At 42.0% G+C, this 23,184-nt stretch overlaps 1 protein-coding gene across 1 annotated transcript in view; it reads left to right on the top strand.

Moving 5' to 3' along the window:
• The window catches only part of FAT3 (FAT atypical cadherin 3), a 642,087-nt gene that overhangs the window by 535,201 nt on the left and 83,702 nt on the right, over positions 1–23,184 (top strand). Inside the window, exons 11-15 of the mRNA XM_035722989.1 lie at positions 5,669–5,944; positions 8,380–8,590; positions 13,549–17,622; positions 20,955–21,151; positions 22,162–22,315. Coding sequence (XP_035578882.1) covers positions 5,669–5,944; positions 8,380–8,590; positions 13,549–17,622; positions 20,955–21,151; positions 22,162–22,315 — 4,912 coding nt within the window. The remainder of the gene's footprint in view (positions 1–5,668; positions 5,945–8,379; positions 8,591–13,548; positions 17,623–20,954; positions 21,152–22,161; positions 22,316–23,184) is intronic.

The following is a 23,184-nucleotide window of genomic DNA, read 5'->3' as shown; positions in this document are numbered from 1 at the left end:
AAGCAATTTGTGTTATAAAATTTATAAAGAAAATGGCAAAACAAATGTAATTCTTCAACATGGACTCCCTGGGGTTTGTGCATTTTGGATATATGAGTTTGGGTGGGTTTTTGGTTTTGGTTTTTTGGGTTTTTTTTGAGAGACAGAGAGTGCTTGCAGTCCCATGCAAGAGCTGGAGGCAGGGGAGGGGCAGAGGGAGAGAGGGAGAGAGAGAATCCCAAGCAGGCTCCATGCCCAGCGCAGAGCCAGACACGGGACCGGGTCCCACAACCAGCCAAAATCAAGGGTCAGACACTTAACCACCTGATCCACCTAGGCACCCCTACATGCTTTTAATAATTAAGATGGTCCTCACATTCAAGAAAATTCAAGAAAAATAAAGGAGCTTTTTTTAAGTACTATAAAAATATAAGGAATATGTCATCATTGATCTAGTTGCTGCTACTATTATTGTTACTACAATGTCTAATAGTTTTATTGTCGTCATTGTAGTTATTGTTAAATTATACTATTAATATTATGATCATCATCTTCTTCATAATCATCATTTTGCCTGGATCATGGCATAATAGAATAAAATCTGTGGTATCACCGATGTCTAAACTCCGTATACCAAGATACTAAATATTTAACTATGACATATATTGAGTGCCTGCAAAGTGTCCAGCCCTGAGCTAGATGCTGGGTATACATTGATGATCTCTGAAATTTATCTATAATCCCAAAATCAATGCTCTCAGCACCCTTGTGTTCAATCCCTGACATGCACAGAGCAGCAAAATATTGTCCCTGCTATTGTTGAACAAGGTGATGCTCCACCTTCTTGTCTCAGCTCTCGTACTATATACAAGTGTCCTGTTTGCAATCTATTTAGTACTACTTTTTTTTTTGCATTGTGTTCTTTGTTGGTAATCTCATGATTTGAAAGACCCCAAAATGTAGTACTGAAGTGCAATCTAGTGTTCTCAAGTACAAGAAGGATGTGATGTGCCTTACAGAGAAAATATGTGTGTTCGATGAGCTTCATTCAGGTATTATAGTACTGTTGGCTGGAGATTCTCTCCCTCTTCTCCCTCTGCCCGTCCGCCTGCACGCGCATGCACACGCAGTCTCTCTCTCAAATAAATAAATAAAGCTTAAAAAGAAAAAAATACCTATTTGAGGAAAACTAAAACATCCCTGAAAAATGAGACCATAGATCTGAACAAATGAAGAAACACAAACTATGTCCTTGGATAGGAAGATTCCATCATAAAGGATCAGTTTTCCTAACTTCTACTTTTGCCATAATGCAATTTAAAACGCTATCAAATTTTTGTCAGGTGCTATACCAGTTGATTATAAAAATCATTTTGAAGAACAACAAGCAAGCCTGGCCTGGAAACCTTCTTAAAAGGAACACAGAAAGGCCTAACTTTTCCAATTAAGACATACTGTAAAGCCTTTGTAATTGAAACATTTTTATATTGACATATGAAAAGACAAATAAACCGATGGAACACAATAGAAAATCCAGAAATAAACTTTCACATACAAGAAAAGCCTCTCAAATCAGTGGGGAATTGATGGTCTTGTAAAAAAAAAAAAAAAAAGTGGCATTAAAATAAAGGCAAAGCCATGTGGAAAAAAATAAAACTGGATCCATTCCTCACATGATACAGGAAAAATTCTAAATGGAGTAGAGATGTAAATGTTAGAAAAGGAAACATGTAAAGGCTATTTTTAAAAAATGAGTATATTCACCTATAACCTAGAAGTGTAGAAAATGTTCTAAACTATGACTCAGTGTCCAGAAACAATAAGGGAAAAGATTGATGTATTAAATTTCATGAAAATAAAAATAAAAGTTTTTGCATGGCCAAAAAAAAAAAAGCAAAATAAAATTAAATGACAAAATTAAAAACATATTTGCAATTTATATCACCATGCTTCCAAAAATAAAGAAGGAAAAGGCCATCTAACCCATAAAAGAATGAACTGATATAAATAATTTTCACAGGAAAAGAAATGCAAATGACTCTTAAACATATGAAAAGATGCTCATCCTCGCTCATAATAAGCAAAAGGCAAATTACAAGTACACTGAAATGCTATTTTTTATCTATCAGATTGGCAAAAAATACAAAAGTTTGAGTACATACTCTGTTGGCAAAGCTATGGAAGACAGCCATTCTTATATATTGCTACGGGAATACAAATTAATAAAACTTTTGGGAAGAGGAATAGGGAAATAACTAACAAAACTATATAAGCACTTATCCTTTGATCCAGCACTCACAATATAATATAAAAAGACCTGGGCACAAAGCTCATCTGTGCTCATTCTTTCTAAGAGTGAAAACTGGAAACATCTTACATGAATATCAATAGAGGAATGGTTGAATTAACTGTGATCCACCTACCCACTGAAAGAGTATCTCTATACTGTTGTGGGTTGATCTTCAGAATATGAGAATGCAGAGTTTCTCAACAGTGACACTATTGATGTTTTAGGTCAGATAGTTCTTTGTTGCGAGGGACAATCCTGTGCATTGTAGGATGTTTAGCAGCATCCCTGCCCCTTACACATTAGATTCCAGGAACACCCCAACTCCCAGTTGTGACAACGAAAACTATCTCCAGATATTGACAAATATCCCCTTAGGGACAGTCACCCTCAATTGAGAATCATTGATATGATGTTAAATGACATGGCATGTCGGAGGGCGGGACGGGGTATGTCAGGGGTTGAGGAAATGTATATGGTATGTTTATATTAACTAAAGATGGATGAAATGTAACATTAATCCTTAAAAAATCATTACTTGGGGGCACCTGGGTGGCCAGTCAATTAAGCAACCGACTCTTGGTTTTGGCTCAGGGTCATGAGATTGAGCAGGGCTCTATGCTCAGTGCAGAGTCTGCTTGAGATTCTCTCTCCCTCTGCCCCTGCCCCCTCCCACCCTTCTATCTCTCAAATAAATAAATAAATCTTAAAAAAAAATCATTACCTGTAAGAAAAGAAGGAATAAGATGAAGGGGAAAGAGATAGAAGCTAAACTACTTGAATTATACCGTTTTTGTAAATTTGACATCGGTACTTTTACATACAATATAAAACAAAATTAAATATTAAAACAAGTTTGAAATTTGAAAGTAAATGGAAGCAAATGAACTTATATGTGTTGGTGGCATAGCTACACAGAGAAGAACTCTTCTATGACTTTAAACATATTAATGGGACTGTATATCCCTAGTGGGATAAATCTCAAGGACCAAAAGAAATAAAAATAACATTAAATTGCTGTTGAATGATCATAGTTGTAATATAATTGCAATACCAATATTGTATTGTAATTCTGAGACTCGTGTGTATGTATTTCATATAAAACAGTAAATAATTGTGATGATGTAATTGAGCATGAGAAATTTCAGCATGGGGTTTCAGCACAGGATACAGATATAAAAAAGAATGAGATTAAGTAAAAAACATGATGCCCTAATTTTGAATTGGAAGTGTCAGTATGAACTCATGAAATGATTACTAACAACAAAAAACCTTTGCTGACCATCCACTGAAAAAAAACTAAACACAATAGCAAATCCAATAGCAATGATCATTCCTAGCACCAATTTCTAACTAAAAAGAAATCAATGCTTTTTGGAGAGAGAAATGGATAATATAAGACTGCATCAGAAAATGTACAAGATGACCCTGGAAAAAATCACCGGTAGCAATTATTAGAAGCAAAGAAGCTATCAAAGACTATAAGAATTGTGTCAAAAGATCTCAAGAGTCGACTTGAAGAGTCTCCCACTGGCCAAGGAGGGGCCATTTGTGCATCAGGAAGTATAGTACCTGCAACAGACAGAAATATATCATCTGTGATTAAATTCATGAGTTCATACCGGTGCTTGAAAAAAAATACTTCATTGGTCACTTTAGGAGGAGCTGGAGAACCAACTCATTATTTTGAAATAGTAAATAAAGGGAAAGAATGAAATATTAATTATGACTTTACTACATAATTGTCTTTCAGAGTGACCACACAATTGGAGAGAAGTTTCCTTTTAGGACTACTCTAGCTAACAAATATGAAATAAATCATAGAATTAAAACATTACCATTTCATATTTTTAATGAATAAATGTTATTTATGTAATGATAGTCAGTGGTTGCTAATACCACATAACAAGGGTGAGAACTAGATTTATATATATCCAGTTGGAAATATACTGTCTCACCCGTTAGAGATATTTTTTTTGTCAAAAAAAAAAGGGACGAAAAAGGAAATCTTTCAAGTTTCCTAGATCAAACTACCAGTTTATAAGAAATACAGGAAACAGAGGGACATGGAGAACAAAACCAAGGGGAAGCAATGAGCAAAATCTGGGTTGTGGCACCTAAAGAGAAAATGGTGCAGTTTGTTTACCACCACCAGCAACGACATAAAAATTGCAAGGAAATAAAAGGAGACAGAAGGAGAACTTAAAAGATAATTAAAGGACATATGAACCAAATGTAATGGTTGGACCTTATTTGCATGTCCTGATTTTTTAAAATATGTTTCTTTTTATAAACATACATAACACCCTAAAAAACTATAGGAATATGAACACCCTGAATATTTAATATTAAGGAATTATTGTTTTCTTTGTTTAGGTGCAGTAACGATAGTGTGTGTGTGTGTGTGTGTGTGTGTGTGTGTGTTTATTGTAAGCGTCCCTATCTTTTAGAGATACGTACTGAAATGATGGGATTTGCTTCAAACTAAAATGGGGAGCAGATGTTGGATGAATGGCTACATATATAAAACAAGATTAGCCATAAATTGGTCACTGTCAAAGCTGAGTTATGAATATGTGAGGGTTCATTAAACTATGAGTTGGTTATTTTATTACTGTTACTTATTTATATCTGCCTGAAATGTTTTATAAGAAAATGCCTTATAAAAGAAAACAATTTGGGCATGTGGGGGGCTCAGTTGGTTAAGCATCTGCCTTCGGCTCAGGTCATGATCCCGGAGTCCTGGGATTGAGCCTGCTTCTCCCTCTCCTGCTCCCCCTGCTTGTGCTCACTCTGTCTCGCTCTGTCAAGTAAATAAATAAAATCTTTAAAAAAAAAGAAGGAAAGGAAACAACTTGGGAACATCGTATTTTCGCCATCATCAGTACCATGTTCTTCGCCAGACATCTGCCATCTGAAGGAGAGCCACTGTGTGGGGCCCCTGCAGCTGAGCTCTGATTGCTCACACCTGAGTTCATGCGTCCCGTTTCTCTGCCTCTTTGTTACTCTTCCCATCCTATCACAGCTTCCACACTGCCTCCACTCGAAGAAGCTCATAACAGAACTTAAGTTAATAGAAGCGTACCAAGCTAAGGTCACCTTGGGATCTCTTATATTATGCCTCAGATAGTCTGTGCCATTATGACCCCCAGGGGGCTGTCTCAGCTGTTCAATTAATAGTGGGAATATTGATTAGCTCATAGTTTATGTTCCTGCTAACGTGAACTACTGGTTTATTGTCAGCCTCTAATTACAGTGTGTTCTCATATGAGATCTTCCTACATATTGAGATAGCTCCTGGAAGCTGGGCTCCAAGGACGTGGAGGGAGGGGTGGGGGGGCTCTTTATTAGCAATGAGTGGAATTGGCATTCGTCATCACTCTTGTCTTCTTTTAACTATAGGTATTTATCAAAGTGCTGGATAATAATGATAATGGCCCAGAATTCTCTCAGCCAAATTACGATGTCACAATCTCTGAGGACGTGCTTCCAGATACAGAGATCTTGCAGATTGAAGCCACAGATAGAGATGAGAAGCACAAGCTGAGCTACACTGTCCACAGTAGCATCGACTCGGCCAGCGTGAGGAAGTTCCGGATTGACCCCAGCACGGGCGTGCTCTACACTGCCGAGAGGCTGGACCACGAGGCCCAGGACAAGCACATCCTCAACGTCATGGTAGGACCGCCCTGCTAATGTGCTCTCCTAGCACAGCTGGTGACCATTCAAGACACACTCCTTGGTCTTCAGAAGTACAGGGCCCTTAAATGTTGTGAGTAGGAGCAAATTTGGTCTTCTCAAAGCAGGGTCGTCTTTGTTTCTGCCTTTTTATTTCCATGAGGAAAATTGCTTTTGTTCCAGAGTGACCCAATATTTTTGCCAGACTGAAGTAGTAGATGAGTTCTGCAGACAGTGGCTGCTGACAGGCTGACTTGGGAGGGAAGGAACAGGCCATGTTTCAGTAAATCTCCCAAGCTATGATATTGGTTCACATCCAGAAGATTCTGTAGAAAAGTTTAAAAGAAGTTCCTTGAGAAGTTAATCACAAGGGCAATCATTTACTCAAAATATTCAGTGTTCAGTCCTTGGAAGCATTTAGAGGACTAATTTATTACTTACTGCACTGGCGTTGGACCTAGTAGTAAATACTGCCACCCAAAACAGATCTCAAAACACACCACAGCCTGCAGAGTGTCCGTCAGGTCTGAACTTAGGTTCATGGGACCTCCAAATTATGTGGATGTTGCTTTAATTTTAAAGTGGAGTTTTCCTAGTTCACATCATTGGGAAGTAGGGATTAATAAGAAACATCCTTGATTAGTTTAAGGCCTAAAACCTGGCCCTTTGACTATCCAAGAACCCTGGGGGTAATTGCACAGCCCCTGCCTCACAGACCCCCTGAGTTTCTTAAGACACAGACTAAATCTTGGGTACTGACTGCCTTTAAAACACATTAAGATGCTACCAGTTTCCTAGCAGCTGAAAGTGATGTTCCGCTAAGTGCTACTCTTCCTTCTTCCCAAGTCTGGCAACACTCCTGGGCCAGAGGAAGCTCCAGGGCCATGTCCTTGGCAGTTTCCAGCTGAGACCCCATCCCCCGCTCCGGGGAGGAAGAGGGACTCTTAGGAACCATCAGATCTACCCTCACAACAGATATTTCATCAGCACCTTCTGTGTACCAAGCACCATTCTAGGCACTGAGGATGCAAAAGAGACAAAGTTCCTCTACCCTTGGACATTCCACTGGAACAGACCTAGTTTTCAATAATCCCGAAATACAGAGTTCAGCTTGGTCCCTGGATGTGGCAGGCCAGTCTACGGGTGGGAAGATTGAGCACGTTCACCCGGTGGCTTTTGCATGCGTTTTATTCAGGGGCAGAAACCTTAGACCAACTCCATTCTCATGACTCAAGTCATTTCCTGTTCATTCTTTCCTTAACAAACTCAAAATTCAGTTTGGTCACCCTGTATCATTCATCATTGCTGTAATTGATTATTTAGAGCAAACATGTCCTTTATGCTGCCTTTCTCCAAGCTAAGCCATTTTAGTCCTTTTGCTCATTCCTTGCGGGTACTATTTTTGAAAAGCCCTTTCCCTTTGATGGCTCTCCTCGGTCTATTTTCTAATTTCTCCACATCTCTCTGAAGTTACGGAGTCTAAAATTGAACAAACGCAAAGCACACATTTGACTAGCGCTACATAAAATTATAGCAAAATCATGCGGTGAGGGTTAAAGAATTGATTATTTGCAAGCTTCTGGCATATGCAAACCAGGGGAAACTTTAAAGCAGGTTGCTCGGGGAAGTCACAAGGAGGGCTCTGGAATTTTAGAAACGAAGGTTTGGTTTATTTTCCTGGGAATCAGGGTTCTCTCTCAGTCCTGAGCCTTTGCCTCCGGTGGCTCTCCTTGCCTGAAACATGAAGCCCACGCCACCCTTGGACCATTTCTACTTATTTTTGTTACCTCTTCAAAGAAGCTGGGGGCCGGGTTAGCTGCTTCTTACAACTCACTCACTTTCTGGCACTCACCACCAGGCCTCCTACCTATTTGCTTATTTCCGTCCCCCACTCACCTTTTAGCATCTGGAGGGCAAGGACCAGATCTGAGTCACTGCTGAACCCCCAGAGCGAAGGCAGGACTTGACAGATAATAGGTGACAACAAATATTTGTTGAATGAATGAATAGAAGGCATTTCCTGCTTTGCATTTATGAATTCTTTTCACTGAACATTTTAGTTTCCCCTTCAGAAGAACGTCCATCCACCATCCCATTAGCAGCTGTATATACAAATGAGGGGGGAGCAGCTGTGGGCGGTGATGCAGAGGAAAGATACTTAGGCAGGCAGCATCACGAACACAGGCTGAACACAAACCATAGGCCAGTCATCATGCTGAGCAGTAAAATGGATGTGGCCCCGACTCTCAGTCTGTTCACCATTAGTGTCCTCACTCAATAGCACCATCACTTACCAAGCCCCTACCCTGTGCCTGGAGCAGCATCAAGCACTTTGTGTGAGTTACCTCATTTTCTCTTTGCCACAGACATAGCCGTGTGAGAGTTCCTTGCAACTTCAGATCTTAGTCCTACCGCTTCTTGTATTTTGCCTAAAGGTCAGAGATCAGGAGTTTCCTTATCGAAGAAACTTGGCCCGAGTCATTGTGAACGTGGAAGATGCTAATGATCACAGTCCTTATTTTACCAACCCATTGTATGAAGCATCAGTGTTTGAATCGGCTGCTCTGGGATCAGCTGTTCTGCAAGTGACGGCTCTGGACAAAGACAAAGGGGAAAATGCAGAACTCATATATACCATAGAAGCAGGTGAGAGCTGTTGCACAGATCGCAATATAATGCATGGCCTTTGACCCTTAGCAGTGTTTGTCACCATGTGAAATTCACACAGTTACCCCTGGAATGGCTCCAAAAGCATGGTTTGGCCAAACAACTGCCCTATTTGCGTGATGATGCTCTATCAAGTTCTTGGCATTTTTGGTAATACGCTTTCCATCACTGACAGTGAGGAAGGAGTTCCCTTTTGTTGTGGTGTTCTCGGATTGTTCTGGAATGGAGGAGAGAGAAGAAGTGTGTGGTAAACTCAGTGGCTTTTCCTAATGGGTCAACAAGCTGTGGCCTCAGACTAAAATAACCAAAGTCTCCCTTCTCTTGAGGGCTGCCAGCCTGTTCTGTGAATTGAATCCTACGTGTCTTTGTTTAGCTGTCAGTGGGCGAGCTGTGGGCTTCGAAAATATCTATACCCCACAGTTAACACAAATGCATTTCCGTGGAGGTGATTGAGAGTTGCAGAGTGGGTAGGAGATAATGAACCGCCTGCTTAACCAGACAGATAAATACATACAGGCTCACATCCTGTTAAATTTGAGACTTTTAAAAATCAATTTTGACATCTATAAGGTCAGACCATACTTCACTGATGGTTTGAAGACTGAAAGGAAGAAAATATTTATAACAGAATAGATGATTGTCCAAGTGAGGGATAGGACTGTGAACCTAACAATTACCAATATCCCTTATCTGCTGTATTTTCCCTTCCCCTCTTCTGTCTTTTTTTTTTGAATATTCAAGCCACATATTTCCAAAATGTTCTGCAACATTATGTCTGTCGTGCATAATGCCAAATGCTGTCTCCTTTTATGCCAGCACTGGAAAGACTTCTTTCCCGTGATTTAAATGTGGAGCATTTTTGTGAGTGGTTGAATTAAAATATGAATGCTAGAATGACAGTTTTGGACTAAAAAATATTAGAGAAAGAAAAGCCAACAATCTTCTTTATACAAAAGCCACTGCAACGAATGATAATCTAAAACTATTTCCCATATTAGGCGCCCACATTTTATAGGAGTCGAAGCTAAGATCTATACAAAAAAAATAATAAGATAAAGAAATAAAAGACATTAGTTTCGTAAGAGCGAGGGGCCCCAAGAAACTTCACCTGTTTCTTTCCTAGATATTTATGGAATTTTCTTCTAACCTAAAGCCTGACCAGTATCTTTTTTTAAAGATTTTATTTATTTATTTATTTTTTAAAAGATTTTATTTATTTATTTATTTATTTGAGAGAGAGAGAGAGAACACGAGAAGGGGGAGGGTCAGAGGGAGAAGCAGACTCCCCGCGGAGCAGGGAGCCCGACGCGGGACTCGATCCCGGGACTCCAGGATCATGACCTGAGCCAAAGGCAGACGCTCAACCAACTGAGCCTCCCAGGTGCCCCTGACCAGTACTTTTTTTAAGTGCTGTTTTGCATCTGTTGTTTACCACAGGAAATTTTAAGTATTTAATTATATAATTCTTGTTCTTCTAGTTCCACAAATAACGTAGGGAAGGTTCTTTTTTTCAAAACACAAATATTTAAATAACACCACAGAAAGTGTCTCCTGATCCAACAACTCTTCAGACTCTTTCTACAGTTTTTTCCTAATTTTACATATATTTTTCTTTTCCCAGTGTTCATCCACGTACATACACTGTTCCATCTATCTGTGATCATCTAGGTAGGGAGTTTTATTTGTTTTTTTTACTTAACATTTTCTCAGCATTGTCTGAGGTGTCTACCTCCTTTTTGTGTTTGTCGTTACAGCGACTACTTCCACTCTCCTAGGTAGGCCGATAACTTCTAAGCCAATTTGGAGGTTCTGAGGAGTCACACGAGAGCCATTTCCCATCCTGCTGACAAGACCACTTTCCTTATCTTTCAACGGCCACACACTGTAGCCCGGTGCTATGGGTAGACCAGGGATTCCGTCGTGCCTTTAAACACTGACTAAAAACAGAGAGAAAAGTTATTTTCTTAAAACATCTTTTATATAAAAACTTGAATTTCCAGAAACAGAAATATTCAGAAACCCAGAAATGATCTGATATCTCAAAAAAATGACCTCTGATTGTCTGTGTGAGAAGCTAATGAGGATTTCGGTGTGTGCACAGTAATTCACAAGTGGTCATGGGGCTCCTTTGTGGACAGACAGACCTCCACAAGCCCTGGACTGCTCTTGGCCAAGTCAGTTCCTTCCCGGATCCTGGTAGGAGAGAGGGAGGACCCAGATGCTGCAACATTGTGAAGCAAATGACAGGTGGTTGTGTAGAGTGGACATATTGGACGTAGGTTCTCTTCCAAACTTCAGATAAGCAAGGTTTTCCTCTGCTTACTGGTGGGCCGTACATTTCTTAGCCCCTGCCTGGCCTCTGAAGTAACTATGGAAGCTTTTATCTGGGCCCAAAGAACTGAGGTGATATTTGAGTGTGGAGCTTCAGTTCCTATCTTTGGTTCAGGTTTCTGTTCGGTGCCACAATGGCTCATGAGTGGCTCCGAAACAGGAGAGACAAGGACTAAGAATTGAGTTACAATGGGGGTCTCTTGGACCCCAAGGGGCATATACAGATAGAGAACTAAAAATCTTTTTTTAGATCTACATCTTCTCTCAATCATTTAATACATATTTACTGAACACCTTCTTTATGCCAGGCTGTGCTATGTTCTAGATAAATCATGATATGTAAGATAAGCACAGCTTTGCTCAGTTGCCAAAAGTCTACGAGAAGCTGTAGATTCCAAGGAAATAAGCAGAGGTTAGTTTCCAGGGCTTCAAGGATAGCCGGAGAGAATAAGCAAGAGGTGGATTCTAAGAAAATGGGCAGGGAGTATGCTGAAGAGGGAAAGAAGCCAAAAGCCCACTTTTGACCTGCTATACAAGCGCAGCATCCCAGAGTGGTGTGAAGGGCAGGTGAGCAGTTGTGGGACAGCAGGGTTATGAAGTTCTGTCGAGACCAGAAGCTGGCTCCCCTTTGTCCCTGCCATTATATCCTCCTGGGCATGAAGGAATGTGCTGGGTCTGCAGCAAGGGAGGACTTGGCTGGAGACTCCACGGTGGGACTCCACATCAAGGAACACAGAGACACTTGACTCTCTTGCAGTCATCACTTGGCGTTGCCGGTTGGCCCCCATTATCTCTACAATCTCTACATTTTCCTCCTCAGAGATGCTGATGTAAAATGATTCCTGACTCCTTTCGAGGGCCTATGAATCAAACGTTAAACTCACGCTCAATTGCATTATTTATTGAAAATTTGCAGTCTTGCTCATGAGATCACTGAACTTCATGTTGACCTCACAAAGTGCTCATGTTTAGGTGGCAAGGAAAAAAAAATCATGCTGACACCAAAGATGACATTGTTCAATACTCACATTTGGGGGTTGGAATCAAATTCTTTACTTCCTTATTAAATTAGTTCTTGGGGATGCCTGGGTGGCTCAGTTGGTTAAGCAGCTGATTCTGAATTTCAGCTCAGATCATGATCTCAGGGTCCTGGGATTGAGAGTCGGACTCCACACTCAGCGGGAAGTCTGCTTGAGGATTCTCTCTCTCTTTCACTCCCTCTCCCTCTCCCTCCGCCCCTCCCCCTGCTCATGCTCTCACTCTCTAAAATAAATAAATCTTTTTAAAAAATAAAATAAATTGTTTAAAAATAAGCAGATTTTATAGGAACATGAATTTCTTATTCTTATACTTGGAAAAATTTAATGAATACGTAGTAAGAAGTAGTATGTATACAGCTGTATTTGCTGCACATTTCAGGAGACACGTGTAAGTGCCTATTGGTGTGGGAGCCTGTCTCAACAATAATGACATTTAAACTGTTTCTATGTCTGCCATTCTGCAGTACTTCAAGCAGAAAGAAAAATGCGGATATAACTGAATGACCAAGATCTTGAACTTTGCTTTTGAAGAATCTAGACAGGCAAGCATGTGTGCTCTTTGAGAAGTATCCGAAAGCCTGATGAGAGAAGCAAAAAGCAACTTGGTGAAGGATTCTGCTTCACACTGTCCACTAGTTTTCAGCCAGATTCTTTTCCATTCTTCAAGCCTTGTGTTCCCCATTCTTTATTCCTCTTGTATTATCCTCGTCCTCAGCAATCTCAAATTTCACACCACTGCATGTTTCAGAGTCAAGGCTCTAAACTTCTGGGGTGTTGCAGTTCCCAGCCCTTCCCGTTCCAGATACATCAAGGTGGGGTGCCAGTTCCTCGGTCTCAGAAAGGTGATGCCTCCGGTTTTTGGTTTTAAGGCTGGTTCAGATGATCAGCAGTTCACTACTTCACCAGAAACCTCTCCAGTACTTAGTGAATGGGATGGTTACAGATTGGAGGGACTGCCTCATAATTTTTATGCCTAGTTTTAAGTCTGTGTATGCACGTGTCTCTTGGCGTAAAAGGGAATGAACAACAGAAGAGTGGTCAGAAAGTATCCTCACAACTTACAGAGCAAATGGTGACTTGGGAAGAATTCTTCAGGCCTAAAGACCCCCTTCGCCAAAGTAGTGTTTAGAGTGAAGTCAGTTTTGATAGGGTGAAATGTAGCAAAGCCTACCTTTGGGATAATCTGTGGTATAATATTCTGAAACAGCTCCTACAACCATCTTTCTCATAACACAGAACACAGACTGTGGCACTGGTTTAGGTAAAAATCCCCCTTCCTTTTTTTTGGCATTGTACACAATCTTGTGGTGGTGGTGGTGGTGGTGGTGTTAACGTGAATTAAAAGGATACTGATCTGAAATTCACAGTTTTACTGAAAAACTCGACTTCTGTTGCTTTTGAATACCCCTAAAAGAGAAGTCTTTCATTCTATTTCAGAATGAGATGGAACGAATACAAATAATTGCTTTCGACTTGCCAATGTTGCAGCAAAGTAGCCTTTAGATGAAGAATTAATCTTCAAAACATGACATGTAACTCATTTCTCCATTTATCTCTATATTGTAGGGAACACTGGGAACACATTTAAGATTGAACCAGTCCTGGGCATCATTACTGTTTCCAAAGAACCAGACATGATGACAACGGGTCAGTTTGTCCTGTCAGTCAAAGTCACGGATCAGGGTTCCCCGCCAATGTCTGCCACTGCAATTGTGCGCATTTCTGTTACCATGTCTGATAATTCTCACCCCAAGTTCACTCACAAGGACTACCAAGCAGAAGTAAATGAAAATGTTGATATTGGAACATCAGTCATTCTAATCTCTGCCATCAGTCAATCTACCCTCATTTACGAAGTCAAGGATGGAAACATTGATGGGATATTTACCATAAATCCGTATTCTGGTGTTGTCACCACCCGGAAGGCACTGGATTACGAGCGTACTTCCTCCTATCAGCTCATCGTTCAGGCCACTAACATGGCAGGTATGGCTTCCAATGCCACAATCAACATTCAGATTGTTGATGAAAACGATAATGCCCCAGTTTTTCTCTTTTCTCAATATTCGGGCAGCCTCAGCGAGGCTGCCCCAGTCAATAGCATCGTCAGGAGCTTGGATAACAGCCCTCTGGTGATTCGAGCCACTGATGCCGACAGCAACCGGAATGCTCTGCTGGTGTATCAGATTGTGGAGTCCACGGCCAAGAAATTCTTCACAGTGGACTCCAGTACTGGTGCAATCAGAACAATTGCCAACCTGGACCATGAAACTATTGCCCATTTCCATTTCCATGTCCATGTGAGAGACAGCGGCAGCCCCCAGCTGACGGCAGAGAGTCCCGTTGAAGTCAACATAGAGGTGACGGATGTGAATGATAACCCACCTGTTTTCACCCAGGCTGTGTTTGAGACTGTCTTACTTCTACCCACCTATGTTGGAGTGGAGGTTCTGAGAGTTAGTGCCACGGATCCTGACTCTGAGGTGCCCCCAGAACTGACATATAGCCTAATGGAAGGTAGCTTGGATCATTTCTTAATTGACTCAAATAGTGGTGTGCTCACCATAAAAAACAATAACCTCTCCAAAGACCACTACATGTTGATAGCTAAAGTGTCCGATGGAAAGTTCTACAGTACATCCATGGTCACCATCCTGGTTAAAGAAGCCATGGATAGCGGCCTCCACTTTACTCAAAGCTTTTACTCGACCTCGATCTCAGAGAACAACACTAATATAACCAAAGTTGCTATTGTCAATGCCATTGGAAATCGCCTTAATGAGCCCTTAAAATACAGCATCTTAAACCCAGGAAATAAGTTCAAGATAAAATCTACCTCAGGGGTCATTCAGACCACTGGAGTCCCCTTTGACCGTGAAGAACAAGAGTTGTACGAGCTGGTGGTGGAAGCCAGCCGTGAGCTGGACCATCTGCGTGTGGCTAGAGTGGTGGTCAGAGTTAACATTGAAGACATAAATGACAATTCTCCAGTCTTTGTGGGCCTCCCTTACTATGCTGCTGTGCAAGTTGATGCTGAGCCCGGGACACTGATTTACCAGGTGACAGCCATTGACAAAGATAAAGGTGCAAATGGAGAAGTGACCTACATCCTACAGGATGACTATGGCCATTTTGAGATTAACCCTAATTCAGGGAATGTTATTTTAAAAGAAACATTCAACTCTGACTTGTCCAACATTGAGTATGGAGTCACCGTCCTAGCCAAAGATGGTGGAAAACCCTCTTTATCCACATCTGTAGAACTTCCCATCACAATTGTCAACAAAGCAATGCCCGTGTTTGATAAGCCCTTTTATACAGCATCAGTCAATGAAGACATCAGAATGGATACCCCCATTCTAAGCATCAATGCCACCAGTCCAGAAGGCCAAGGCATCATATATATCATTATTGATGGGGATCTTTATAAACAGTTTAACATTGACTTTGACACTGGGGTCCTGAAAGTCGTTAGCCCTTTGGATTATGAAATTACCTCTGTTTACAAGTTGACAGTAAGAGCCAGTGATGCCCTTACTGGTGCCAGGGCTGAAGTCACCGTTGACTTGCTAGTTAATGATGTAAATGACAACCCCCCTATTTTCGATCAACCCGCATACAATACAACATTATCAGAAGCCTCTCTCATTGGGACTCCTGTTTTGCAAGTTGTCTCTACTGATGCAGACTCGGAAAACAGTAAATTGGTGCATTATCAGATTGTCCAGGATACTTACAACAGCACAGATTATTTTCACATAGACAGTGCAAGTGGCTTGATCCTGACGGCGCGGATGCTGGACCACGAGTTAGTGCAACACTGCATTTTGAAAGTCAGAGCGACAGATAATGGCTTTCCATCGCTGAGCAGTGAGGTCCTGGTTCATATCTATATCTCGGACATAAATGACAATCCTCCCGTTTTTAATCAGCTCATTTATGAATCATATGTGAGTGAATTAGCCCCCCGGGGCCATTTTGTAACCTGCGTTCAAGCCTCTGATGCAGACAGCTCTGATTTTGACCGCCTGGAATATAGCATTTTATCTGGGAATGACCGGACAAGCTTTCTGATGGACAGCAAGAGCGGCGTCATCACCCTGTCCAACCACCGGAAGCAGCGGATGGAGCCTCTGTACAGTCTCAATGTATCAGTCTCTGATGGGTTGTTCACTAGCACCGCACAGGTGCATATCAGGGTACTCGGGGCTAACCTGTACAGCCCTGCCTTTTCCCAAAGTACCTACGTAGCTGAGGTGAGAGAGAACGCAGCCGCTGGGACAAAGGTCATTCACGTTCGAGCCACGGATGGGGATCCCGGGACATATGGACAGATCAGCTATGCCATCATCAATGACTTTGCCAAGGATCGATTCCTCATAGACAGCAATGGACAAGTCATCACAACGGAAAGGCTTGACCGGGAAAACCCTCTGGAGGGAGACATTAGTATTTTTTTGAGGGCCCTCGATGGCGGAGGGAGAACGACTTTTTGCACCGTGAGAGTGATTGTTGTGGATGAAAATGACAATGCTCCCCAGTTCATGACAGTGGAATACAGAGCCAGTGTCAGGGCAGACGTTGGAAGGGGCCACTTGGTCACTCAGGTTCAAGCCATGGATCCAGATGATGGACCAAACTCAAGGATTACTTATTCTCTGTATAGCGAGGCCTCGGTCTCAGTGGCTGACCTCCTAGAAATTGATCCTGACAATGGCTGGATGGTCACTAAGGGCAATTTTAACCAACTGAAAAACACAGTGCTGTCATTCTTTGTCAAAGCAGTGGATGGGGGCATTCCAGTGAAGCACTCCCTCATTCCTGTCTATATTCATGTCCTGCCCCCTGAAACTTTCTTGCCTTCATTCACCCAGTCTCAGTATTCCTTCACTGTTTCAGAAGATACAGCCATTGGGAGCACAGTGGACACCCTGAGGATTTTGCCCAGTCAGAATGTCAGGTTCAGCACAGTTAATGGGGACCGGCTAGAAAATAACAAAGGGGGTGTCTTCATCATAGAGCAGGAAACAGGCACAATCAAGCTTGATAAACGCCTCGATCATGAAGTCAGCCCAGCATTCCACTTTAAAGTAGCAGCCACTATACCCCTGGACAAGGTAGACATTGTGTTTACCGTGGATGTAGATATCAAGGTACTGGACTTGAATGACAACAAGCCAGTCTTTGAAACTTCCAACTATGAGACGATCATAATGGAAGGGATGCCTGTGGGCACCAAACTCACACAGGTGAGAGCCATCGACATGGATTGGGGAGCGAATGGGCAGGTCACTTACTCCCTGCACTCAGATTCCCAGCCTGAAAAGGTAATGGAAGCCTTTAACATTGACAGCAATACAGGCTGGATCAGTACCTTGAAGGACCTGGATCATGAGACAGATCCCACCTTCACCTTCTCTGTGGTGGCTTCCGACCTCGGAGAGGCCTTCTCTCTTTCGTCCACTGCTTTGGTCTCTGTCAGGGTGACGGATATAAACGACAATGCACCAGTCTTTGCCCACGAGGTGTACCGAGGGAATGTGAAAGAGAGTGACCCTCCTGGCGAGGTGGTAGCTGTCCTCAGCACATGGGACAGAGACACTTCCGACATTAATCGCCAAGTGAGCTACCATATTACGGGTAAGTCAGCCACACTTGGCTTTCACTCCGTGTGCTCTGCTTTCTCAAGAAAGGTGGAAAGTGGCAAGAGGTAAGAGTCAGAGAAAAGAAGGGAGATGAGATGGGGGTTGAGAGTAATAAGAGCTCTCTAGGGCTGGGTAGAAGATCTCTGAGTAGGCACAGTTTTTCAATTGTTGGTTGTTGGCTAACTCAGCCTTAGTTTGGAGTTCATTCCTTTGCCTGTGACAGATTACCCAGATTTGTACACAGACCTTGAGCCACTGTATCATTTAAAAAGGAGTCCAGCCTGGGCGCCTGCATTGCTCAGTCGCTTAAGCGGCTGCCTTCGGCTCAGGTCATGATCTCACAGTCCTGGGATCGAGACCTACATAGCGCTCCCGGCTCAGTGGGGAGTCTGCGTCTCCCTCTTCCTCTGCCCTCCCCCCAACCATGCTCTCTCGCACTCTCTCTCTCTCAAATAAATAACATCTTCAAAAATTTTTTTAATAAATAAGTAAATAAATAAATAACCAGCTGAGCCCACTAAGCTTGACTTACAAGTTTTGCCTGGTAGTGAAAATTCCTATGCATGCACACGTACACACCTGTACCAAATTAAAGGGCATGATTTGACCTTTTGCTAAAAATCTTAAGTTATAACTCTAAACCAAAGGGTATTTCTCCCAACAACTCAGTTTACTTGGATCCCTTTTTGGCCTTTCCTGATAGTAAGTAGTGGTTCAGTGGAAAAGCCAAAATAGACCAAGGAAGTCAGAGTGGACCAAAAAGAACTGTCACTATTGCTGAGGGGCAGAGGATTTCGTGTCGGTGTCACTCATCAGGGGTAGCTTCCTGGAGGGTGACTGGCTTTAAACTGCAGGTGGGAAGGTTGGTGGGACAGGAGCAGTCTTCCTAAAAACGATTTAAGTGTTTTAAAGCTAATATTTTGATGTTGTGACATTCAAAGGCAGAACATAAGCAAAGTGCCAAAAGATTTTAAAGAATCCATCAATACTTGTAGTCAGGTGGCTTCCCTTTAGAAAAACTACATTATTCAAAGTGAAAAATGAATTAATTAGAATGCCCTCAGGACACAGAATCTGCTTAAGTACGTTAGTGGGAAAGTTAATTAATCACTGCAGAATAAGATCCACAGGAGAGCATATGTGTCAGTGCTTGGGAGCGCCACTCTTCCGCATTACTCCTCTCCTGTTTCTTCGTGGAACTGTTTTCCTGATGGTGTTTTCTGTTTAAACTCTGTATGCATCTGTGCGTTATCTGATGCCTTCCCTTTTTTTCATTAAAATGTATATTTCTGCAGAAAAGACATGAGCGATAGTCTAGTCGCAAGGGAAGAAACTTAAGTAAAGCCTCACTTACATTTATTTGCATTCAGTTCCAGACAAAAAGCTTTTTAGAGATTCTGAGGGATACTTTCTATTTGAAAGGCTTGCTGAATATTCAGCTTTAATTATTTATACTTTGTCTCTGAATTGTCAATGGATGATTTAAAGGGACCCTCCCATCAACTTTACCAAAGTAATGAGAACAGAGTAGCTTAAAGCTACCATTACTATTGCAGTGCCAACCACCAACTGATTTTAATTAGATTTAACTTTTGCTCTTGATGTAACACAACTTGGCTGTGCTACCGCAGTTTAACAAAGGACCATTAATCATTTTATTTAACAAAAGATGTGGGCCTGCACTGAAAGCATTTAATAAAGAGGTTAAATTTGTGCATGCTAAAGTAATATTCAACTGAGGCATAATTGAATCCTAGCCAGTGGTGGAGGAAAGCGATATCCCAGGGAGGACCCAGAGCCTCGCCAGAGCAGGTTTCTCGACCTCCACACTATTGGCATTTGGGACTGGATGAGTCTTTGTTATAGGTGGCCATTCTGTGCATTGTAGGATGGATGACTGGCGGCATCTCTGGCCTCTACCCAAGAGACTCCAGTAGCACCACCCCCACCCCTGATGTGACATTCAAAAATATCTCCAGATGCTGACATATGTCCCGGTTGGAGGGTGGGGGGTTACACAGCCACTCCCAGCTGAGAACCACTGCCCTAGAGGAATATGCCACCCTCATAATTTCTGCACCATCTGCCCCCAGTATGGTCCATTTATCTCATGGCTGTCCCCCATGGCTGAGGCCCCTGGACTGACCCCGCCCCCACGCCTTAGAAGTGAAAGTGCAGCCTGGCCACGAAAATTCCCCTACTTCACTCTCAGTCCTTCTGGTCGGACCCGAGTCTTTGCCCTCTGCTCTTTGAGAGATTCACTGTAAGAAGCTGAGATGGCTCTACCTTTTTGGCGGAAAAGCAGTCAGGATGCAGTATGCTTTCCTGATTTATTTGTTTAAGGTTGGTCTTCCCCCACTAGAATGTGCGCTCCACCCCAGGAGTGGGGATGTGTGTCAGTTTTGCCTGCTGCTTCAGCCCTACTGCCTGGAACAGTGCCTGGCCCGGAGCAGGGGGTAGATACTTGTTGAATGCCCAATGAAACGGCAGTGATCTAACCGGATCCCGGGCTTCCTGCCAGTTGTCTTGTCCAGTCTTCCTCCATGTTGCAAGAGACACTGTTTCCCTCTTCAGGATTAGGTCAAGGCAGCTCTCTTCTCCCCTCCTCTTCTTGTCTTGTCCACGCAGCTTTTGTCTCCAGGTAATGTAATGATGTGGGGGAGTAATATTGCTGGGACCACTGTCAGTGGTTTCCTATCATGAGAAGCTTTCCTACTTCATCTCTTCTCCTTTTCTTCTTCTACCACCAGCTTTGCTCATTCCGTGACCCCTCGTTAGGGCCGTTTAATGCTGATGGGTCTTCCTTTGTCATACAAACTTTTCTCCCCCAAACCCCCGTGCTTGTAAGACACAGGCAGCTATATGAGAGAGCCTTCATTAAAGGAGTCCTTAATAGAACTCACTGCCTTCCCTTGATTGCATAATCAACAGCTAATGGAATTGTCTTGGTAACAAGAGCTGTAGTGTATTACATCCTCTCTTGAGACAAAGTGGAAAGACAATTGTATCATCCCGGGAAGAGGATTCATTGTTCGCAGTTTGAATTTGATTGTCCTTCAAGGGGACTAAACAAGAGATCATCTCCAGCTTCTCTAAGTGCATTCTGTTCTCTTGGAAAGTTACTGTTTTACATTCCTCACAAGCCAAGCATATAAATATCATGCTTTGTTGCAAGAGAATCAGAAGGAAGTGACTGCCAATTTTTTTTTCAGTTTTGTAAATGATACAGTCGGAGGACCAGCTGGATGACCCCATACAGGCCTCTCACTGGAGGTGTAGATCAAAGCTTTTCATTGCACATCTTCAAAAATGCTTCTTTCATTACAGGAGGGAACCCCCGAGGAAGGTTTGCCCTGGGCCTGGTGCAGAGTGAATGGAAGGTCTATGTGAAGAGACCTCTAGATAGAGAAGAACAAGACATTTACTTGCTCAATATCACTGCCACCGATGGGCTTTTTGTCACACAGGCCATGGTGGAAGTGACCGTCAGTGATGTGAATGACAATAGCCCAGTGTGTGACCAGGTGAGATTTGCACATATATCTCCTATATATGGATACTTTTTACTCTACCCCTCTAAAGTTAAATCAAAACCCATTTCATTTTTCTCCTCAGGGCCAGGCTCCTTTCTGCTCTTCTCTCCTTAAATTAGTGAACTCCATTTGGATGCAAGAGGGTAGGAAAAGACATAGGTAGCAAGTTCAGGTACCTAATTTTGCCCGCCCCCCAAAAAACAAAAACAAACCATAAGTCTTAAAATTAAATAATGTTTAAGGAGTCATAAAGGACCTTAGAACTTATTCTGTCTAAATCACTGATTTCATAAAAAGAAAAATGGACCACTCAAAAGCATAAATTGTTTTTTTTTTTCATAAGTTTACACACCTGGTTAGTGGCAATGTTGGTAATGAACCCAGGTCTCCAGGCAACTCACAAAGTAGCTTGTCCATCACAATACAAAACATGACAGCCAGTGCAAGGTGCCAAGAGCAAATTTTATTTTCATCCTTAATGAAATTAAATCACTGTTAATTTACCTTTTCCTTACTATGTGGACCAAGAGACAATATCGGTATTCTGTAGCTTAGAAAAGTATTGCAAATAGATTGAATCTATCATACAAATGCCAGATGTGAGTAGGGGCTCTTTAAAGAGTGAAAGGGCCTCAAGGACTCACTGGTGCTTAACAGAACAGAAGATCACGATCAACCCATAACACATGTCATGGTTCCACAGAAGCGGGACCTTGGTCTGTTTTCTTCACGTTGTACTCCTGGCATCTAAATCATACCTAGCACATAGAGAGACTCCATCAGTATTTGTTGAATGAATGAGATTGGCCGGGGGGGAGGGGGAACAGGGCAAGAGACATACCACATTTCATCATATATTGTAAGATGGTTCTGTGGTGAAGGGAAAAATAGCCAGAGCTAAATTACATGAATGCATTTTTAAAGAAATCATTTATAATGTGAAATATGGCAATCCCCTCACAAATACTAATGACTTCATTACCTTTCTTTACCTTTGCCAGGTTGCATATACAGCATTATTTCCCGAAGACATTCCATCAAATAAAATCATCTTGAAAGTCAGTGCCAAGGATGCTGACATTGGATCCAATGGAGATATACGATACTCACTCTACGGATCTGGAAACGATGAATTTTTTCTAGATCCAGAAAGCGGTAAGGTGAAATCTATTCTTTGGGTAAATGCCATTGTTAATCCATGAGAGAAGTTAGAGAAGAAGACCATTTCATGGTTTCATCACCTGTGGGTAGTTAGTGTACAAGATCCTCGGTATGATGCCCTGCTCTCTAGGACTCTAAGAAATACTAGTCACACATGGTGTCTGAAGATGGGTGCTCTGGAGCACACAAACTGTATTTGGCCTGTAAAATTTGCCTTGACTTTACTTACACTTACTAGCATCAAGTAATCAGATGTGTCTATTTGGTTCTCCTGTTTTTCATATCTGTGATTTAAGCATCTGCTCTGTAAAGAATATAGAGTTACATCATAAATGTAAGTTTCAAACCAGACAGCAGGGCATAGGAAGGGGAGTTTTTCTCTCTCGAAATCCCTTTTGGGTCTTCCCGATGCTTATTAATACACTTGTCTGCTTTTTATTAAATATTCCTGCCTAGTTTCCCCAAAGCTGTGAGCCCTGAGATTAGCCTTTATATTCAGGCAAAATTTATCAGGTCAAAGGCTAGGTATGCTAAAGGCAGATGCCCACGTTGAAGGCCAGAGCTAATGGAAAAGACATTTCTTATGGAGGTACATTATTTCAGTGTTGTGTACTGGATGGGTCATCTAATGGCAATTTTTAAATGAAGTGTAAAGATCGAATAATTTGCATATCTCCAATGTTGTGTTTGGTCCTAATGAATAATGACTAACTCTTGAAGTCTCCAAAGATGATGGATCCTCCCTGTCCCACTCCCATGTCAGCTGGGTCCTACTGGGAAGCACTTAGCTACACAGAAATATACTACTTGGCTACATAGACCTAGCAATTATTTATTCAATAGCTAACATTCATTGAGTAATT

The sequence above is a fragment of the Zalophus californianus genome, chromosome 11 (genome assembly GCF_009762305.2).
Source record: "Zalophus californianus isolate mZalCal1 chromosome 11, mZalCal1.pri.v2, whole genome shotgun sequence".
Lineage (NCBI taxonomy): Eukaryota > Metazoa > Chordata > Mammalia > Carnivora > Otariidae > Zalophus > Zalophus californianus.
This window is presented reverse-complemented; position numbering and strand designations above follow the sequence as displayed.